This window comes from Crinia signifera, chromosome 1 (genome assembly GCF_055691185.1).
Source record: "Crinia signifera chromosome 1, ASM5569118v1, whole genome shotgun sequence".
Taxonomy (NCBI): domain Eukaryota; kingdom Metazoa; phylum Chordata; class Amphibia; order Anura; family Myobatrachidae; genus Crinia; species Crinia signifera.
Window position 1 is genome coordinate 337012554 of NC_139217.1, and position 21650 is coordinate 337034203.

At 42.4% G+C, this 21650-nt stretch overlaps 1 protein-coding gene across 2 annotated transcripts in view; it reads left to right on the plus strand.

The window, feature by feature from the left end:
• MED13L (mediator complex subunit 13L) overlaps positions 1-21142 on the plus strand; it is a 138281-nt gene extending 117139 nt beyond the window's left edge. For both annotated transcript variants that reach the window (XM_083145597.1, XM_083145602.1), the window contains exons 20-31: positions 917-1082; positions 2029-2362; positions 4747-4963; positions 6315-6503; positions 6818-7041; positions 8793-8935; positions 9017-9175; positions 12339-12509; positions 13606-13754; positions 16770-16931; positions 17176-17288; positions 18163-21142. In XM_083145597.1, the coding sequence (XP_083001723.1) occupies positions 917-1082; positions 2029-2362; positions 4747-4963; positions 6315-6503; positions 6818-7041; positions 8793-8935; positions 9017-9175; positions 12339-12509; positions 13606-13754; positions 16770-16931; positions 17176-17288; positions 18163-18295 (2160 nt within the window). In that variant the 3' untranslated portion in view covers positions 18296-21142. The remainder of the gene's footprint in view (positions 1-916; positions 1083-2028; positions 2363-4746; positions 4964-6314; positions 6504-6817; positions 7042-8792; positions 8936-9016; positions 9176-12338; positions 12510-13605; positions 13755-16769; positions 16932-17175; positions 17289-18162) is intronic.
• Positions 21143-21650: the final 508 nt, after the last annotated feature.

Below are 21650 nucleotides of genomic sequence, written 5' to 3' on the forward strand. Positions count from 1 at the left end.
AGAACTCGGAAAGGAATGGGGAGCCAGTGAAGAGATAGGCGGAGGTAGAGCGGCGGGAGAGGAAGATGAGCCTAGCAGCAGCGTTGAGAATGGATTGGAGAGGTGCGAGGCGGGTGAGAGGTAGCCCAGAGAGAAGGATGTTCCAGTAGGTATCATGCCCCAGATAGACCAAATAGCCTTGCGCTGAAACCACAAGGTTCTGTGTTATGGATCCAGAAATGGCGATACAGGGATGTTCCTAGTCTTTGGCTCCTCGGCCCTTTGATGTGGTCTACATCTTTCCCCCGGTAGCCTTGCTACCACGTTTCCTGCGCCGCCTCAAGTAGGAATCAGTGAGGCCAATTCTCATAGTGCCCAATTGGCAGCGTCGTGCCTGGTTCAATGACCTTCTGAACCTCGCGATAGCCCCACCGTGGCCTCTCCCGAAGCATCCGGATCTTCTGTCGCCATGGAGTATTCAATTTATCCTTTCTTTCTCTCTGCCCTGTGTATTTAATTGTGGATCTTTTTGCCCATTTTTAAGTACTTTAACTCAGGCGAAAAATCCTACAATTTTGCCTAAAACATGAGGATCACCAAGTAATTTGCTGATTCACGTGTTTTAAGACCGTGACAAATGTATAGCATTGCCGAAAAATTGTCACTTTTAACTAGATAGGTTGAATTGAAATTAACATAATAACTTCAAAATGAACATAAAAAGGTCAAAGTGCACGTTACATTTGACCCACTTGCAGTGCAAAGTTCAGAATGAAAAAATATATACTTTTCGATGAAGTCTGAATTAGGCTTATTATCTGTAAAGTACTGCAAATGTTTGTGCCATATATATAATATCATAAATTTACTTTTTGTTACTGTAATTTTTTGTAACTAAGTGTTGCAAAAGCTCACGTTCCATATTTTTTTACCACAGATGTCCCGACTTGGCCAGCACAGGCCGATTTGTAAAGTGCTCTGTGATGGGATAATGAAGGTTGGCTGCTTGGCAACTGAAATATCAACCGAGGAGATGCCCAGTGAGGACATTGACAACCATGCTCGGCTTCGGATGTATGCTCAAACCTGTCGGCAACATTTAGGTGAGTTGTCTGTTGCAAAGTATTTTCTAACAGTGAGGCCTCACATAGTAAGTGCAAAATCTAGGGGGTCATATGAGCTTCCATGCAGATTTTAAATGCACAGACTAGACTATCTTTTACAAGAAATGCACAATAACATATTGTAACAACATTAGCGTTTATACGCATTATATTATTAATGATGCATGCTTCTGTGGGTCGTTAGCGATGTCATTGATCACCTGTACATGCAGGATAGCTGAGGATATCGCTAGCGAGAACCTTGCTGCATTCCCCCACCAATGCTTGTCATGCCTAGTATCAGCACGTGTGTATGCACTTGCTGATGCTGGCTACCCCGCCGAGCCCAGTTGCTCCCAATATCGTGCCTGGGTACACATCGTCTAATGCAGGGGTGGCCAAACCGGTCCTCGAGATCTACCAACGGTCCACGTTTTCCAGGTTACCTAGCTGGTGCACAGCTGTAGTCATTACGAACTGTCACATTTTAAAACATGCTGCATTCATTCCTACTATAGATCCACAGGTTGCCTGGAAAACATGCACCGTTGGTAGATCTTGAGGACAGGTTTGGCCACCCCTGGTCTAATGGGTCCGGTATGATATACCGGCGGTCGGAATCCCGACCGCCACAATGCCGAACAGGGGGGTAGATGGATTGCGCCCACGCCTCGCAGCGGGAACGGTGCCTCGCTGCGCTCGGCACACTATTTTATTCTGTCGTGGACACCTATAGAGGGACAAAGTGCCGGCATTACGGCGGTCGTAATTCTGGCGTTGGTATTTTGACCGCCGGCATATTGACCGCATCACCGTCTAATATCTAACCAGCATTTTATCTTGGCTCTTTTTTTTTCTTCTGAAGTTTTTTTAGGGGTTTTTTGTTTTTCTGTCTTGAGCAAATTGAGGCGACTATAATTGCAATATTTTAATGTTTTTCCTGTAGCTCCTTATCTGTCCTCACTACAGCTGGACAGCAGCCTGTTGTTACCTCCTAAAAGCCAATCCAGCAGTGTGCAAAGCACACAAAGTTCTTCTACACCTACTTGTCCATCCAACCTTCCTTTCAACTCCACTCCCAACGGCACTAGCACAGCACCTCTTGCACCACAGTCATCTGCGTCCTCTACAGTCACCCCTGGGAATAATTCTGCTCCTGTCGGATTCAGCACTTGTCCAACACAGAATTCATCCACTCCTGGTGAACGTTCATCAGTAAGCCAACCTGCAGTGGAGGTGGAGACAAGCCAGCCATCCACACAAGTTGAAACTCCGGAAAAGTAAGTACTACAATTTTAAACTACCTTTTAGACGCAAGCTTTATTTGGCTTCAGTGCTATTTCAATGGCTTAACAAGGGGGCTCACATAATTTTTTTTGTCCTGTTAAAACACCAGCATGTAAGCATTACATTATTCTGTCTTGTCCACACCTTTTTGTTTTTCACGCAGATTTTGTTTAATTGACTTCTTATAATGGGGCACTACATTTTGGCAGTGTTGGCAGAACGCATTGTTCTAACCATTAATATAAAAATGATGAACCCCCTGGATTGATCCTAAACACTATACCAGAAGTGGCACAATATGCCAGCTCAGTGTGCTCGCCCGCACATTGGGCATAATTCAGATCTGATCGTAGTTTAAATTTGTTCTCCAAAATGGGCAAAACCATGTGCACTGCAGGTGGGGCAAATGTCATATGTTCAGAGAGAGTTAAGGGGTGTACACACAGTGTAATTCCTTTTCTATTCTATCCCGATTCGATCAGGATGAAATCGCACGGCGTGTGTACACATTACATTTAGACTGTATAGTACAGATCTGTACTATTCAGTGTTGCCTGCACAGTCTATTTTCTATTCGATTTCAATGCCGCTGGGCCACAACTTGGGATCAAATCGAATGCGCTCGATTTCTGTTGGATTTCCATTCGATTTGACTTGTATAATCAAAGTCAAATGGAAAAATAGATGGTACATGTGTAAGCGTGCGTCTGAGTCCCCTTGCGGGGCTTGCTTTGCTCGCCCACGCTGCGGGCTTGGTGGCTCGCTACGCTCGCCACGCTAACATGGATAACATGCCAACATGGATAGTGGAGGTATGAACTATCCATGTTGGCATGAAGTTAAGTTACTTTTTTTAACATAGTTTGTGGCGACCGTAGAACCCGGGAGTAGCACGGCGCCATGAAACTACACAAGTAAATAGATCAAATCTAACCGTGTGTACACCCTATTAGATTTGGTTGGGGTGTGTTGAAACAAGTCTAAATTGCAGCGTAAATATAAAGTAGTCAGTATTTACCCTGCCCAGAAACAAACTAACTCACCCATATCTAACTCTGTCTGCACATATTTCATTTGCCCTACCTGCAGTGCCCATAGTTTTGCCCATTTGAGAGATTTTTTTTTACCTGCGATCAGGTCTGAATTAGGCCCAATATACCAGCTCAGTAAACCTTCTCGAGCATTCCACTGACCAGTGCAGAAATAATGGAGGGCATCATGAGTCCAAGAGGTCTCCTGGACATTTCGGGAACTAGGGGTTAGGAATAATCCTAGTCATTGTATTTTGTAAAAATGTAGCACACCAGACGTGCAAGGATTTGTGTTAATAGGGACATTTTGTGATGTACAGCTTTATGGATTAACTTGAAGTAGTGGCCTCAATGTTGAAATTGGTTGTGTATTATTAGATAAACAGTGCCTCTATATCAGGGATGGGGAACCTTTGGCCCTCCAGATGTGGTTAAACGACACATCCCAGAATGCCCTGCAACAGTTTTACTATGACCAAATACCAAAACTGGGCATGCTGGGATGTGAAGTTTAACAACAGCAGGAGGACCGAAGGTTCACAATTCCTGGTCTAGATAGACAGCCATTAGGAATACAAATGACAAGGTCAACATGCTTTCTATGATTGTTTTTACTTCACTGTAGTAGTTTAGGCGTTATACTAATTGGGGGTCCAAGTTGACATAGACACGAAAAAAATGTGAAATACTCATGTATACCTTTTCTCAAAATCACTGTCCGTGTCGACATTGTTCAAATGTCTTAATTACTGATTTTGTTCTCATACTGTCCCTTAGCCTTTTGGTTTTGTCGATATTATGACAATGCCTACATCTTCCATGTCATATTTCTCTCCATGTGCACATTTTGCAGGCGTTAATATCAGTATCAAACTCCTGCTGTGGATTTGTTGTGTCAACATGCTGAGGCTGACATTATTTGGTACTTGTGTAGTTTCACGGCGCCAGCATGCTACTTCCGGGTGTACGCTCGCCACGAAATATGTCCAAAAAAGTAACTTAACTCCATGCCAACATGGATAGTTCATACCTCCACTATCCATGTTTGCATGGAGTTGATTTTAAATAGCGTGGCAAGCGTAGCGAGCCACCGAGCCCGCAGCGTGGGCGCCGTGAAACTACACAAGTACCCATTATTTATTTTTTAAATTGAGGAATGTGAAAGGATAAAGAACAGGAACAATTTCTGTTGAATTGTATACATAAAACGTAATGTTACTTTCATATTGAGAGTAGGTGTTGTATCGATTCTCACATAGAGGTGTGATTAGTATCTTTGTTAGAACATATTTGTATTTTAGATTAACAATGCAGCACTTTTTGTTTTGTGAATTCTGCATTTGCAGTACAACAGAAAGAGAGAAGATTGGCATCCCAACTGCAGCAGAGCCAGCCGGAGGCCTCCCTTTTTCTCCCACTGTTGTAATCTACATGGTGGATCCTTTTACTTATACAGATGAGGAGTCTCACACAGGGAATTTCTGGCTTCTTGGTCTAATTCGGTGTTTTACAGACATACTGGAGATTCTACCAGAACAACTTCGAGCTGCCTGCATCCTGCAGGTACATGTTTTGTCTTTACAAGATTCTTATAGTATTGATACTCTTTTAGTTCTGTAAAGGATCATAGAGGTGACTCCAAACATATAAGTTCCACCAACAACTTGTTTACACACTTAGTGGCGTGTTTTAGGGTGTATTTTTTTTTATTATTGAATAAGCTCATTGTTGGAATACTCACTGTGGTCTTTTTCCCACACCTTCATTATATTTTATTGCTTTGACACCTTCACCTTGGCAGATACAGCCTTTAAAAGTAGGATGCTCAGTGCAGCTCAGAAGCTTTCCTGTCTATAAAGGGAAAGCTTTGGGATGTCCCAGTGTCCACCATAGGCTGAATGAAAAAATAGGATTTTTGTCTTACATGTAAAATCCTTTTTTAATGAAGATATCACGCTCCTACCTACAGACCACTGTTCTGTGTGTGAGTTGTTTCTCCTCTGCTCTTCCTGTTTCTTGGGCTTTTCAGTCAAACTGGTCCACAGCGAGCAAGCAGGGCATAGGAGCCTCTGCTACACTCTTCAGAAGTTTAATCAGAATCAACTTTATTGGCCATGTGTGCTTAGCACACTAGGATTTTTTTGTGGATTTACAGTGCAGCATCAAGCAGGATGAGGGGGAGGGGGGGAGGCATTACATACATTACATCAGTGATTTTCAACCTTTTTACCTTGCGGCACACTAAATAAGATTTTCAAAATGCCAAGGCACACCATGAGATCTCCACAGGGCAAAACACATTAGACCCCACAAGAAAAAAACCCAAACATATTGATCCTCATATAAAAAAACCACTGGTCCCCACAGCTAACAAAAATAAAATACATTGACCCTTTTCATGAAAAGAAGAGACCAGTAAATAACAGCTGAACTGGTGGTGGCTGTAAACTGGTTTGGGCATCTCTAGATCTGGGGGCACACTTGAAAACAGCTCAAGGCACACTAGTGTGCCACGGCACAGTGGTTGAAAAACACTGCATTACATTGAGACATTACATGCGGGGACAACATGCCCACCGAGCAGCACAGCGCCTAGGCAGCCATCAGCGGCGCCACTGGTCACTGCAGCAGCCAGGTAGGTAACGATATAAGCAGGGACAGTACAGTTATCACACAGGGAACACATACTCATTGGTTCTTGAGTCTCCAATGCTCACCAAACCCCCACAGTTGCCGTGTCCACCACATCTTCAAAAAATAATTTACAGGTTGTTTTTTATCTACAGTAGTTTCTATACCAGGCGAATAGCATCTTTACATGCTAGATTACAAATATTACCGTGTCTCCTATCCCCCCCCTGACCTATTTGTCTTTGATTTTAGTTGTATAATCTTTGGTATTATCACTTTTCAGGTGGTCCCATGCCGGTATCTACTACAGACGGTGAATGATGAAACAATCTCCTATATACAGCACTTAAAATCTCTGGCTTTTTCTGTATACTGCCAGTGCCAACGGCCAGTAGCCTCACAAATACCTATTAAGCCACTCACTGGCTTTGGCCCAGCCGCTGCTCTTAATGCTATACTGAGGAACTCAGAAGTAAGTTGGAAATAAACGGTAAAATGCCCTGTTCATATTTTATAAAAAGGCATAAATAGTCATATAACATATTACTTTAATTAAATATTGTAGCTCTTTTATTTAAGTAGGTAAATGTAAGAATGACCATAGACCTTCATATGTAGAGCAGTAGAAGCTTGTGTGCCGGACCACTGGAAATAGAGTCGCTTGTTTGCAAAGTAGTTTTCAGTGAGAAAATCAATATTAACATGGTGTTAGCAAACTTATCCTATGCTCAAATATATAGCGATAATAAATCAATGAGTTTTGTTCTCTCCCTCTTATGTTTACAGCATCCAGTTCGTGGGCATCTATACTCCCCACCTTTTCTGCTAGCCCCCACTAAAGACAAGCAGCCAGAGCATGGAGAAACTTTTAGTGAGGCTGGACAGAAATACAATGTGCTGTTTGTGGGCTATTGCCTGTCTCATGACCAACGCTGGTTACTGGCTTGCTGCACTGACTTACAGGGAGAGCTACTGGAGACCTGTGTAGTAAATATCCATGTGCCTAACAGGTGAGAGAAATGCTCTGGTGGTCATTTATTTGTTAACATTTACATATATAGCGCCTGTGTTGTACAATAGGGGAAAAAAACATAAATGTTGGCTACTGAACAGACAGAGGTAAGAGGGCCTTGCTTGCAAGCTTCCAATCATGCTGCATATTTGGGTACCTTTTTATGCATGAATTAAGCTTGAGCTTTATGTATGTACATATGGATTAGGCCGGGGGTGGCCAAACCTTTCCTTGAGAGCTACTAATAGTTCACATTTTCCAGATCACTTCGCTGGTGCACAGGTGCAGTCATTATCCACTTTCACATTTTCAAACATGTGCCGCATTCATTTGTAACCTGACACATTCTACAGATACTGTATACAGGTGACATGGAAAACATGAACTATTGGTAGATCTCTACGGGTTTGGCCACCCCTGGACTAGGGTAAAGTTTTGGGTTAGGTCTGTGTAAAATTAGCAATAGACGTTAGTGTAAACATTCTTTTAAAACATGGCAGCTTTTTTCCTGCATTATGGTATAATTATGTGCATTTAGAGATTCCCACCTTTGGCCATCTTTTTCTTATGGACCCTACACACGGGGTGACATTCAGGCATTTTTTTGAGCGATTTTACTAAATCACTCAGAAAATGGCTATAGACCACACAGCAATTTAAATGCGCGGCCCCACCGGTCTGAATCCAGCAGTGATTAATAACCTGCCAGCAGGTTATTAATCAGTTGGGACCTGACACCTCGCTCAGCACACAGTGCACTGCAGCGCTGTGTGCTGAGAGACCAAGCATTCTGAGCGTAGTAGCTTTGCTCAGAACGCTTGTCGGCCCGTGTGTAGGGCCCTTTAGATTAATGGTATTTTTAATTCATCCAGCAGGGGACACTGGAATTATCCTTTTATAGAGTAGGGATGTACAGTAACTCAGAGCTGGCACTTGACATTTTTCAGTAGTGCGTCATCTCCTCCCCCTCTATACCCCCTTCTAAAGCTAGTCTTATTTTAGTGCCCTCGGGAGCTGGTCAGACTTTTGGCTTTTCCTGCAAGGGAAGTTTTTTGTAATGTAGATAAGGATCTTCTAGCAGCAAAAGCAGGACAGGCAGCTGCTGCACTACCTGTCCGCACTGGGGGAGCTGCCAAGGGCACCCCTCCGCCACTGCGTGAGGGGTCTCCGTTAAGGAGACCTCTGTCTCTGTGGTGTCCGGACGCCGTTGCATGCGGCGCAGACCCCCAGCCTTGATCACACCGGCCAGCATGCAGCCTGGCGCTCGGTTATTTAAAAGGTGGTCACTAGGGATAGCCCACCAGCGGCAGAGACACGTCTGTTTAAAAATGTGCTATTCTAGTGGGCGGAGCTATCCTTGTACAGCCTTCCCTAGGCTTCCGATGGTACTGATGTTTCCCAAGTACCGATGGCCATTTTAGCTTACATGCTGCGATCCTGTAAGTACATAGATGCTGCTGATCATTTATACCGCACGGTAGCTACTTAAGCTGCATCATGGTTGTGAGTTACAGTGATGTATAGCTTGTTAAGCGAGTATTTGCACATTTACCTGATTACTGTGCCTGTGGTTTTAGTATTGTTTAGATGCTCATAGGGCTTGGTGTGGTGTTGATGAGACTATAGACATAAGTCAGTACTGGCTGTTTTGAACTCTCCAGACATCTTGTCTCTTTCCTATGGTAGGAAATGCTGTGTAACACATGTCCTGTAATTGGTTTAGTACAATTGTTACCTGTAATCCCTCAGGTTTCGAAGAAGCAAAGTCTCAGCACGAAAAATTGGATTGCAGAAATTGTGGGAGTGGTGTGTAGGCATAATGCAGATGACATCATTGCCTTGGAGAGTAGTGATTGGGCGCCTAGGGAGACTGGGTCATGGGGAATTGAAAGGTATGTATATAAGGAAAATGTGTTTTTGTAGTATGGAACACTGTACTGCTTATTGTAACAATTTTGGGGGATTTGTTTCAGATTGGAGTATTTTACTAGGAGAGTGCTCCCTACAGAACATAAGCCGTCAGCTGAAAGAAGCATGCAAAATGTGTGGCATCTCCGCTTCTGACTCACCATCTATTCTTAGTGCCTGTCTTGTAGCCATGGAACCACAGGGATCCTTTAATGTGATGCCAGGTGAGTGTGCCTAATGGTGATCTACTTTAGTTTACACTTGAAGTTTGCAAGCAGTATCTGTCCATATTCTGTTCTTCTAGTAGATTACTTGCACTGTAAAGGGAATGTAACAAAATGACATGCACAAAATGACCTCAGGTGGCAGGGGCATGGCATGGCCTTGCAGCACAGACCTGTTTCCGTAATTTTGGGTGCATTCCCAAAGTACCCTGAGCAGCTGGGCAACCCAAGCTCACCTACCTGCATCTATTCAGGAATGCTTGGCCGAGCAGCAGGTGAACTAAGGATCTCCCAACTTCCACCCCACTTGTGGGACACTGCAGGACAGTGTCTGAATAGTGGGGCTGTTCTGCTGAAATTGGGATATTTTGGAGTTATAAGTTTGTCACTAAAAGAGCGAAAACTAAACTCCCATCCCATCTACAGCAGCTCACCAGTCTTTTTTTATTGCTGTGGAGTGAAGGCACATTTTTTTTCACTAGCATTTAGTTAGGTTTTATTTCTATTTCTTGTTTTTTAAATCAGATTTTAGTGCCTCTGTCCCTGTTCACAGGAGACTCACTGCCACTGCCCAAGCCAGGGCGACAGGGGCGGTCACCCCGGGGCCTTCACACATCAGGGGCCCCCACACTCCAGTCTGCGGTGGGTGGCAGGCAGCGGGGTCTGGGCAGCGTGTCCCTGGGGTCCGGGCAGGGGGTCCCTGCAGCGGCTGGACAGTCAGTTCCCATCCACCGCAGGGACCCTGCCACTGCCCACCCGCCGCAGGGACCCCCTGCCCACCCTGCACTGCCCCTGTCGCACCGTGGTGGTTCCACTGCTGCCACGTATCTGTGGTTATATAAAAGCAGTTGGCCGGAGCTCGTCTATTTCCGCCCTCAACTAGCGGCCACGCACCTTTCTCGCCGCTCGGCGGCCGGGACATTGAATCCCGACCGCCGAGCTCAAGTTGAGCAAAGCGAGAACGGGACAGGGACACGGCTGTGGAGCTTGCTCCACAGCCGTGCCCCTGACATTGAATACCCCCCTAAAATGGCATCGGTGTCTCCTGGCTTGTGTGGTTTCTATGGTAGGGCTCTGTCTGGGTCACTTCTGGGGGCGCACCTTGCTGACACTCACTACAAGATGATTCGGAACGGATACGGAGGCCCCGCCCAGGAGCGGGATATGTCCCTCTACCAGTGTCACTGTCAGCGCTTAGGATGGTGAGAGAGGTCGCTGCAATTATACGACCCTACGTCACCGGGCACAATACAGAGCGGCGCATTATACGTGTACTACAGGGTTTATACAATATGTGTGTCAGCCTACAGCATTTGCGGGAGTATGTGTTGCATGTGCGGCATCCCATGTGTTGCCCCTCCTTCTGCTTGCTCTTTAAACTACATGTATCCAGCATATGTGCAGCCGGGGGGTGGGGGGGCGGGGAGGTTAGAGGAGGGGGCCTCCACATTTTTTGTTGTACAGGGCCCCCACAGACCTTAATCTGACCCTGGCCCAAGCACACTTCTGCAGATGCTACCCCCCCTCAGACAGGGTTGTTATCAGAAACTGGGGGCCAGGACTGACAAAATAGACAGGACCCCCTTTACAGAACACCTGGATTGCCTGGTGTGACCTGTGTCTGCAGCACTGGTTGCATAAACTGCAGTCCTGTCGTGAAAAGACCAAGACTGGAGACTTTAACTCATGGAATGGCCACCACAGTATTCGATTTGCATTTTAGAAAGAGTACGAGACCTTAACCTGCATAACTTTCACACAAAAATTAGGAAAATGTGGGTGTTCTTAAACTTTTGACCTAAAGTGTACATCTGCACAATTACCGTAAATACTCGAGTATAAGCCGAGTTTTTCAGCCCTTTTTATTTGCTAAAAACCCCCACCCCGCTACAGAAACATGGCCGCCGGCCTCCTGCATTGAGGACATGTATGGTGCAGGAGGCCTGGCCATTACAGAACAGAGCACGGCATCGGCGCCGCAAAAGGAAGTCAGCGGCTGCAGCCGCGCACCCCCCTCCCCACGTGGAGCCTGTCAGCGGCACCCTCTACCTCCCTCTTGAGCACTGCGAGCAGGGCAGCGGTGGACACACCAGGAGTACAGCGGCGGCTGTGCACCCTCCTCCCCCGCCTCTCTGTGGAGCCAGACGGCGCAGCAGCTGCAACCCCCCCAGTACAGGGGATGGAGGTCAGTCTATGACCTCCCCCATTACCCCTCACTTTAAGTGAGGCTAAAAGGCTTGTGGCCTTTTACACCAGTGTCCCTACTGGCATTAATGCCAGGTGATTGCTGTCATGTAATGTGGGTTTGGAGCCAGTGCTTGGAGATGGAATTATCTCTCAGTGCTGGCTATTTCATTGGTGAGAATGGGCCCCGGGTTGCTGTGACCTGAGTCACCCATTTACACTGCACCGTGAGCTGGATTGAACAATGCCTGTGGTGTCCCATGCAGGGGGAGAAACCTGTGGTGTCCCATGCAGGGGGAGAAACCTGTGGTGTCCCATGCAGGGGGAGAAACCTGTGGTGTCCCATGCAGGGGGAGAAACCTGTGGTGTCCCATGCAGGGGGAGAAACCTGTGGTGTCCCATGCAGGGGGAGAAGCCTGAGGTGTCCTGTTATTATGTAGAGGGAGCAGCCTGTGGTGTCCTGTTATTATGTAGGGGAAGCAGCCTGTGGTGTCCTTGTATTATGTAGGGGGAGCAGCCTGTGGTGTCCTTGTATTATGTAGGGGGAGCAGCCTGTGGTGTCCTTGTATTATGTAGGGGGAGCAGCCTGGGGTGTCCTTGTATTATTATACAGGGGACTTAACCAGTAGCTGCTGCATTTCCCACCCTCAGCTTATACTCAGGTCACTAAGTTTTCCCAGTTTTTTAAGGTAAAATTAGGTGCCTCGGCTTATATTCGGATAGACTTATACTCGGGTATATACGGTACATTGGATATAACCAAACTAGTGTTCAAGTGTTTTGTTGTGTAACTGTTTGATAATACTGTAATACTGGTTTTATTTCAAAATGATATGTAGCTAAAAACCATCAAAAGTAATTATTGTACTGTAGTTAGGCTCCCAACCTTAACCTGTATTTATATTCTGCCTATGTTGCCTACAGTATATGTTGTCTTCTACATGTTTGTAATGTCAAATCTCACGGTCTTCTGCTGCAGATGCTGTTACAATGGGATCTGTGTTTGGTCGCAGCACAGCTTTGAACCTTCAAACCTCTCAGCTCAGCACACCGCAAGATGCCTCTTGCACCCACATCTTGGTATTTCCTACTTCAGCCACCGTCCAGGTCGCTACTGCTCATTATCCCATGGAGGATGGATTCAACAATGGTGAGTTCTAATAATAATAATAATAAAAAAGTGTAGCTCCATTACAAAAATAAATAGCATATTTGTAAAAATATAGAATGTTTACGTAATAGAAAACAAAATGCTGGAGTTCATTGGGTTGTTTTCAAGACTGTGTGCAATACAGATGAAGAACATACATTTTGTAAATAGTGAAATATTACAGTATTACATGCAAATATTGCAGTATTTTCTCTTGCAACAAGTGACAGGAGCATTAGGAATTATAATTCACCATCATCACTATAATTCCTTTTATTCAGTTTTGGTGAACTGTAAAAAAAAATGCAGGAGAATCCCCAATCCAGATCCAGCAGATTTCCAGTTCCAGTACTAATGGCGCAGAAGCTATTTTAATTGCTCCAATGGCTTTTTGGTCACTGGCAACATTTAAACAAAAAGTCTGACCTGCATTCCCCCCTTCTAGCAGCAGTTTTGTGTAAAGGGCCATACTCATGATCAATTTTGAAAGAAGCCTTCACCGGTCAGTGAGGTCTGTGCAGGCTTTTGTGTGTTAAGAAAGGGTAGCACATCTTCTTTTGTGTTTTATTTTTTTCTAATTGTTTTGTCTTTTACTCTTATTTTGTTCTTTTTTTACATTTCTTTTCTTTTCTTATTTTTCTTATTTTTCTTATCTCTCCCTTTCCTCTTTATTTCCCCGTTTTTCTCTTGCTCTTTGTTTTTTCTCTTACTTTTTCCCTTTTTTTCTTTTGAAGCCTGCACTGATCTAACTGATCTTCTATCTACTGCTAAATATGCTACTGTTGAAGCAAACTCTCTTAAATAAGTTATTTTTTCCCCGTTTTTTTTATATATAGTTTTGTGCAAGTTTACGGCTCGTTCTCTTTTACATTGGGCGAGTTGTATATTTCACATTGGCAACATCTGTATAGTGTGTTTTTGCCAGGGAGAGATGGTTTGATGCAAATCTCATGCAAGTTTGCATGTTCTCAAGATACTATTACATACAGCAACAGCAATGTCACACATTTTGAGAACTCTACTGCATTTCCACTAGTATGTTCAGAACAAAGAGTAAATTATTTTGACTTGGTATTGCTTTTTTTCTTTTAATTAGATGATATGTTTGATTTGCCATTTCCGGATATGCCTGATATGGATCATGATATAGGAATATTAATTCAAGGGAACTTGCACTCGCCACCAAATTCCTCTCCAGGATCTCCAACAGGCATTGGAGGGGGGTCTCACTTCCAGCATAGTCGGGTGAGTTGTTGAATCCACCAATCTGCCCTCATACTTTCGGGGAATCTTATTCTAAATAACATAGTTTTTATTACTTTAATTTGTGCTGTTATTTGTCTAATTAGACCAAGCCAATAGAAATCTACTTACACTTCACAGTATGGGTGATCTGGAATAGTGTGAGGGTGCTACTGCCATTGTGACAGTTGATTTACTAATAACTCGTATTTGTCATATATATACTGATCCACTGGCAAATGCATTGTGACTTTATTGCTTAATTGTCCTTCTCATTCGTCTATCGCCAGTTTATATTATGCATTGCTGTACTGACAAAATGTCCGATCCTGCCCCTGTGGCATTTACATTTTGCCACGTACACACAATCTATGGGACTCTTATGTCAAAAGCTAATTAACCTACCAGTATATTTCCCCTTAAAACTGAATTATATGAGCACAACTAAGTAGTTTTGTTCTTACGTTCTTACCTCAGGGCAATGAGCAATTAACTGTGTGCTATGGTTTTAGCTGATCTATTTAGTTACATTTAGGTAGGTAATTGAAGTGTAGTATGTAATGTTCTGAATGACTGTTTCATGTGTAAGCTGTTATATTTATGGTGACACAGAAAATGTATAGGACAAAGTACTTTTTGTTCAAAAGACATATGAGCATTCTAGTGGCGTAGCCAGAACTCTGAGTCCCATAGCAACATTTTGAAGGGTTATGGTATATTAGATCTACAATGTCCAGGTCTACAGTCATATAGTCAGCTACTAATGGTTGACAGTTAAAAAGTCGACAGGGTCCAAAGGACGACATGGAAAAGGTTGACATTAGCTCTTCATGGTTTTTTTTGGTGTCTATGTCGACATAGGTCGAAGTGGACACGGTCTAAGTGTACCGCATGGCTCGCCATGCTTAGGACTCTATGCCGCGATTCACTCATCACACTATTATATTCTCCCTCCGTGCCGTAGTGGATGGTAGTGTATAAAAAACCACCCGTCCGCACAAAATGCATGTTGACCTGTGGACCGTTGGACCCTGTGGACCTTTGGACTGTCTACCAATAGTGGTGAACCGTATGACAATCGGCCTAGAGTCAATCAATCATGAGTCCGGATACCATATTGAAGGAACCCCTGTTTCAATACTTCTAGAGAGATGACTCTCTGCAGCAGTATAGCAGGGCTGCCAGTATACATTATGCAACATGATACCCCCAATTCACATTATGACACACAATGTCGCACTTCATATTGTTCCACATTTCATACAATGGGCCAGATGCACTAAGCTTTAAAAATGATAAAATGGAGAGTGATAAACAACCAATCATCTCCAGCCTGACATTTTTCAAACACAGCCTGTAACATGGCAGGTAGGAGCTGATTGGCTGGCTGTTTATCACTCTTCATGATATCACTTTTTGAAGCTTCGTGCATCTGGCCCTATGTAACACAACGGTGCCCTCCAGTTCATGAGCATGTCAAGATGTGTAACCAGATATATGGAAAGCAAAATGTTGTGTTGCCACCCAATGGTAAGACATGCATATAACACATATAACTTTGAAAGGTAAGGTGGCCCCTCTCTCCGCTCTGCTCTACATAGTAGCTGTGCTCCCTGCACCTAAGGTAGCTACACCCTTGGAGCATGCAGAGCAGACCATTTTACACTATTGTAATTGATAACTTTTGAAGTACACATATTAGTTTTACTCTAGGTATGTAAGTATACATTTCCCTTAAACACTTCCACTTTCGCATATTACCTCTCTTTGTTTTACTATCTGAGTCTATTACGTTGAGCAAAGTGTTAGCACTAGCTGTCAGTTTTCCTGGACTTTTCAACTTTGTTTCTTTATCATTTTTTTTAAATTACTTTGGATAAATACATATTCTAGATAAAATCCAGTAAAGTAATAAAAAAAAGCCATGCAAAGTCTGGTACACAAAACCACCCTAATAATTTTATTTAACATGTAACAGTATCTAGAATGTGCAAGCAGCACCCAATATATCTTTCCAAAATGTAACAGTAATGCCCTACGTGTATTGTGTCTGCAGTTCCAAGCACAAACTCTGTTTGGCTGAGAGTTGTCATTACAAAGCACCAAATGGCCATGGGACAGATTTCTCGTCTGAAGCCATTCCAGCTACTAGTGCAGGACTCCATTTGAATTTCTTCTATTTGTTTTTAATATCCATTTTTTTTACATCGCCACCCTATTTCTACCTTCTTTCTTTTCCCTAATCACACAGATTATTTCCTTAAGGTCCTGTAGGTCTGGCAAGTTGGTACATACATTCTGTGTTGGGCAACTTGACAAATACGGACTGCAGATTCCTTTTTGCAACAAAATTTTTCTCCTTTCCAGGTCTTAATTATACCCCGTTCTCACTGCAAGGCAAATTCCCGGGTCTAGCACGTCGACCCAGTAATTTGCCTTTTAACACAGGCTTTTTTGCAGTGTGAACAGGTCAACCTGTGTCTGCATACCTGGATCTCATACACTGGTAAAACCCTTCTTTTTACCAGTTTTTTAGATCCGGGTATGCAGACAGGGGTTGACCCATTAACAGTGCAAAAAAAACCTGTGTTAAAAGGCAAATTACCGGGTAGAACTTCTTCACCCGGGAATTTGCCTAGCAGTGAGAACCGGGTCCGTCACCGCAGCTCCCGGCATTTAAATGCCGGGTAAAAGCCGTGTTGTTCACACTCGCAGTGTGAGCACGGCATTAGTGAAGGAAGACTGCGTGGCATCTAGTTGCTATCAACCTTATTTCTTGAAGCAGAGACTATATTTCCAACTTAGCTGCACACATAGGGAGACCAGTTAGGCAAGGTTTGACTATCAAAAGATGGTTGCCTTCATGCATGGTCATACTTGTCATCCTTTTGCAAGATTTCCCAGTTTGTACGCCTACAATCCCCTACGGGTTTTAATTTAGTCTTTGATGATTACAGGAACCAAGAGCAAATTTACAGAATGTGTTATGCTCACTTCAAGTGCAATATTCCTTTTTAGAGTCAAGGGGAAAGGCTCCTCTCCCGAGAAGCACCAGAAGAACTAAAGCAGCAGCCCTTGGCCCTGGGTTACTATGTCTCCACAGCCAAAGCCGAAAACCTGCCTGAGTGGTTCTGGTCATCATGCCCACAGGCTCAAAACCAGTGCCCGCTATTTCTAAAGGTAAAAGCATTGTATTTGTGTTGAATCCTACCCCCTTATCTTGCGGGGGGAGCCTATGGACATGGAGCCATGTTTTTTTCCCCCAATTTAAATATGTTTTAAAATCTATTTTTTTAAATATATTACATGTTTATTAAACGTTAATTTCTGACCGGATTTGCCAGGTAAAAATAAAATTCAGTTAAGTGGTAAATCTGTGATATAAACTTGTTATTTGCTAATAACATATGTACTGACTTTACAGGCTTCTCTGCATCATCACATATCTGTATCTCAGAATGATGACCTCATTCCTGCGCGCACCTCACAGCGTGTGCCTCATCCATTGGATTCCAAAACCACATCCGATGTTTTAAGGTAAAGCCCCGTTTTTATGCCAGTTAACTGATACAGCATGAGATTGAAGTGCAAATAATCCAACTCGTCTTGTCACTTGGAAGTCAGTTGGCCCTCTGACGAAGTCAATGTGACTAACTGCATTGGGACGTGGCCTGGTGTGAAAGCAAGTGGATGGTAACGATGGAGCAAGTGTCCAGTCCATTTCATTAGTGATGTGCACTTCAATCCTATGCTGTATGATCCTGCGGTTATCTAAAGGTGCCCACACACTAGAACAATTTTTTTGCCGATTTCCGATAAATCGGCTGATATATCGACCGATGTTTACCGAAAACCGTCCGATATTGGTCAGATGCACGCTCCTGCGGATCTTTTGCTAAATCTTCTGATCTTACATGCTGCATGAAAGATCAGAAGATTTAACCATAGGAACGCACATGGGATCTTAAGATAAATCTTTAGTAAAGATGTGCGCTTGCCTGAAATCTTTTGTCCAGGATGGACAAAAGATTTCAAGGCTCATTTGTGTGCACATCTTAAGATCAGAGATCTTTCTAGTGCGTGGGCACCATTAAACAGCTTATCGTGGTACTGTACGTGTTTTTAAGCTTGTGCCTAATGTGTGTCTGAATAAAAAATCTTCTTGAAACTGTTTCATGTATTATAGAGCGCACCTCTCAGTTCAATTTTAGAATATATATATATTGTATGCCTTTTGTGAGGTTTCATCCCACTACAGTTTAAACATTTCTCGCTGCTTCCCTGTAAAATGTGGGGTTATTTGCTTCAGTCTTGCAAAATGAACACAGATACATATTTGTACATATAAATACATTGTAGTATGTTTGCCACCTGCAGGTTTATTAATGATGTGTATATTGTGCTTCTCTAGGTTTGTGCTTGAGCAGTACAATGCTCTCTCATGGTTGACCTGTAACCCGGCTACTCAGGACCGAACATCATGCCTACCTGTTCACTTCACGGTGCTCACACAGATGTACAACACGGTCATGGGCATTCTCTGAATATTTTCATCCGCCTTGATTAAAGGAGATCTGAAAATCTCTGGCCGACATTTACAAAGCCCTATGATCACCATATGAGAGCTGTGGTAGCGACAGTACTGTACAATTCGGATTCCGCAGAGTAAATGCACTTCACCTGGAACACTTGCATCTGTGCATCACACAATATACACTAAATATAGCATTGTCCACAGAGTTCTTCTGACAGTAGCACTTGCTTCAATCTACATGAGCAAGACGAGCAGTGTTGGTGACTGTAGAACGCATAAGGAGTTTCAGCTTTGATTTGATGTTGCTAGAACAGGGGCTAGGCAATCCATTAGTATGTCACAGCACTCTGCAACGTAGGTAAGAAACCACAGAGAGAGATGTATTGAATTATAGGCAAATAAACAGGACACGGACCTATACAGTCAGCATACTCAAGATGCACTGAAGATGCATAGCGCCTTGTTTAACCTATACATTTATTGTATCTGCTTCTCAATGCAAACCAAATCAGCCCACTAACCCTGCATACTTGGCATCCACTCTTCCAGGCAGACACAAACAGTGTTAGGGGTTAATCCTTTTACCCCGAACGGTGCAGATGATTCGCGAGTTGCGAATCATCACAAAACTGGGCGCACTTTACTGCAGGCTGAATTCGCTGAAAAGTGCTTGCACCTTCACAGGGCTGAGAGCAATTTTCAGCAAATTCAGCCCTACGAAGGGTGCGAGTTAGGCTTAATTCCGGTGACATTTTATGCGTTAAAATGGCACCAGAGAAGCAACTCGCACCCTTTGGGGTTAATAGGACCGACCCCATAGAGTCATTACAAACATAAGAGATTCCACTTCAGTATGATCTGCTACATTTTTAAAATGTCATTCCATTATAGTATGACATAAGAAAAGTCCTTTTTTGTGCCAAACGTTACAGTATTCTTTCTATCATTCATTATATTCTTCTTCTATTTGTTCGGTAACCAAGGCTAAAGACACAGGCAGTTTTGTGATCATTGATCAGAGAGCATGGCAGAGGCTTGCTTTTAACATGATGAGATAATGACATTGCTGTGATCATCCATGTCAGTCAGACGGTATAATGCATTGAAAGCTACCTATATTGAAACGATGTGTTACTGTTCCTCGGTTTGCTTCGTTCATGTTTGCGCTGGCCTCAGTGACAAATCATAGTCAGTTTGAGGCCTTTTGGCAGTCTATTTCTACCAACAATGTTCCTGTATTACATTGCCCTAAAGGATAGTTATGGGTGATACTTGAAGGGGAGTCATTAAAATTGAACTGCAACCAAAACATTATTATGTACTAATGTTAGTACATTTTTATCTAAAAAGTGGCATCCACTATGGACTGTGTGAAAGTTTTGTATAGACATATGTAGATGATTGACTTTTAGGACTTGCGTGTGTATTATGTGTGAACTATACAATATTATGTGTTATTTCCGGTAATCAATCATCTCTGATAGAAAATCATGTTCTGCTTCTGCCAGATATATAGTTTGTGTGTGCGTGTGTGCGTGTGTGTGTGTGTGTGTGTGTATATATATATATATATATATATATATATATATATATATATATATATATATATATATATATATATATATATATACATATACATATATACTATACGTACACACACATACACAAACACTCAAACCAGCAGTAGATATGATAAACATTCGGTTCCTCTCTTCAGTTTTAACTATAATATTGATCTTCTCTCTGATTGGTTCTCAGTGAGTAGACCTTAAGACCCATCTCATTTACAATGGTATAAGAATTCAACCAAGAAGCATCAATTTCAGAATTTTGAATGTACATATATGCCTGGAAGGAGGGTGCTAAGTTTTTTGCCAAAACTATAGTCCCAGCTGATGAAAAAAAAGTGGTATCCTAACAGAACTGGAAGCGATGTCCGCTAATTGCAGTGTCATAGTAAACAAAGAAGCAGATGCAATAAATGTAATCTGGTGGTTTCAGCATACCCACAATTCTTTCTTCATATTACTAAGCTCACTGGCAATCCAATACAAAGCATGACACGTACAGGCAGCTCTTTTCCCCAAATCCTTATATCCTGTATAGATATTTATGTATGTCTGTTTTTATTTCATTGTCATTTACTATTTAAATATATGAATGAGGAGGTATTAACTGGGCAGATTTGGCAAGATGCAATGGCTATTTAATTTAAACTATGACCCGAGACAAACTTAGGACATTCACATGCACAACAACAGCAGACATCCATACTACTTTTCCATAGAAATGTTGTTCGACATTTCAGAAGAAAATCACATTTATTTAACATTTTCACCAGATATGGGAGGAATAAAAATTCTGATCTGTGACTAAAGGATAATGTATTTGTATATAGAAATATATATCAGTCTTTTAAAAAAAAGAAAAAGAAAAAAAATTGTAAAAGTTGTACATTTCGCAATGAACCTAATTTTTTTAAAGCATTTACTGGCTGTGTTTTTCCATTTTATATATAAAATATATAAATATATAAATATATACACACATTTACAAATATCTATAAATAGCCGTAAAAAAAAAACAAAAAAAAAACTGAAGATGGGAAATTAATCCCCAACAGAAATACGTAAAAGGAGAAAACTTTTTTGGAATTCCAAAAGAAATTTTAATCCCGCCTCTGGTACCTCACACAGAAAAAAAAAGAAGACTTTGATAATAAAAAGAAAAAAAAGAAAAAGATAAAGTTAAAAGATTCTTCAATATAAATGTGCTTCATATATACCTTGTGAACAAAAGGTCTATACTTTTACACACTTTTTTTAGATGAATAAATTATTGATTTATTGATACCAGACCTAAGACTTTTGTTTTTGTTTGATCAAGCTGCTTATTTGAGAAATCAATGGTGTTTTCTGAGATTTATGTACATAGTTTCTAATATCTGAATGGAATCAGGAAGGATATTTTGCGGCTGGGCAATGTGCATGTAAGTATAATAGGCTGACCTTGGTGCACTACAACAGGTTTACCAAACATAACAGTTTAAATGCAAATAAAATATGATCTTTTGTTAGTGTTATGTACACAGAATAAGAAGGATGTGTATCAACATTGACAAAAGTTTGACATGCACTAGGTCGACAGTGACAAAGTGTCAACTCAAAGTTTAGTGCATGGCTCACTTGCTTCGGGACAGATTTCCAATCAGAGTCTACACGGATGGTAATGTTAAAAAAAAATCACAAAAAACTCCAGCCTAAATGTTGCTTGTGTTGACCATTGCCATGTTGACCATTTGCTTGTTTTCTTGTCTTACCCTTTGTTAATGTCGAGCTAGTGCATTTTGACCTTTTGATGTGTAC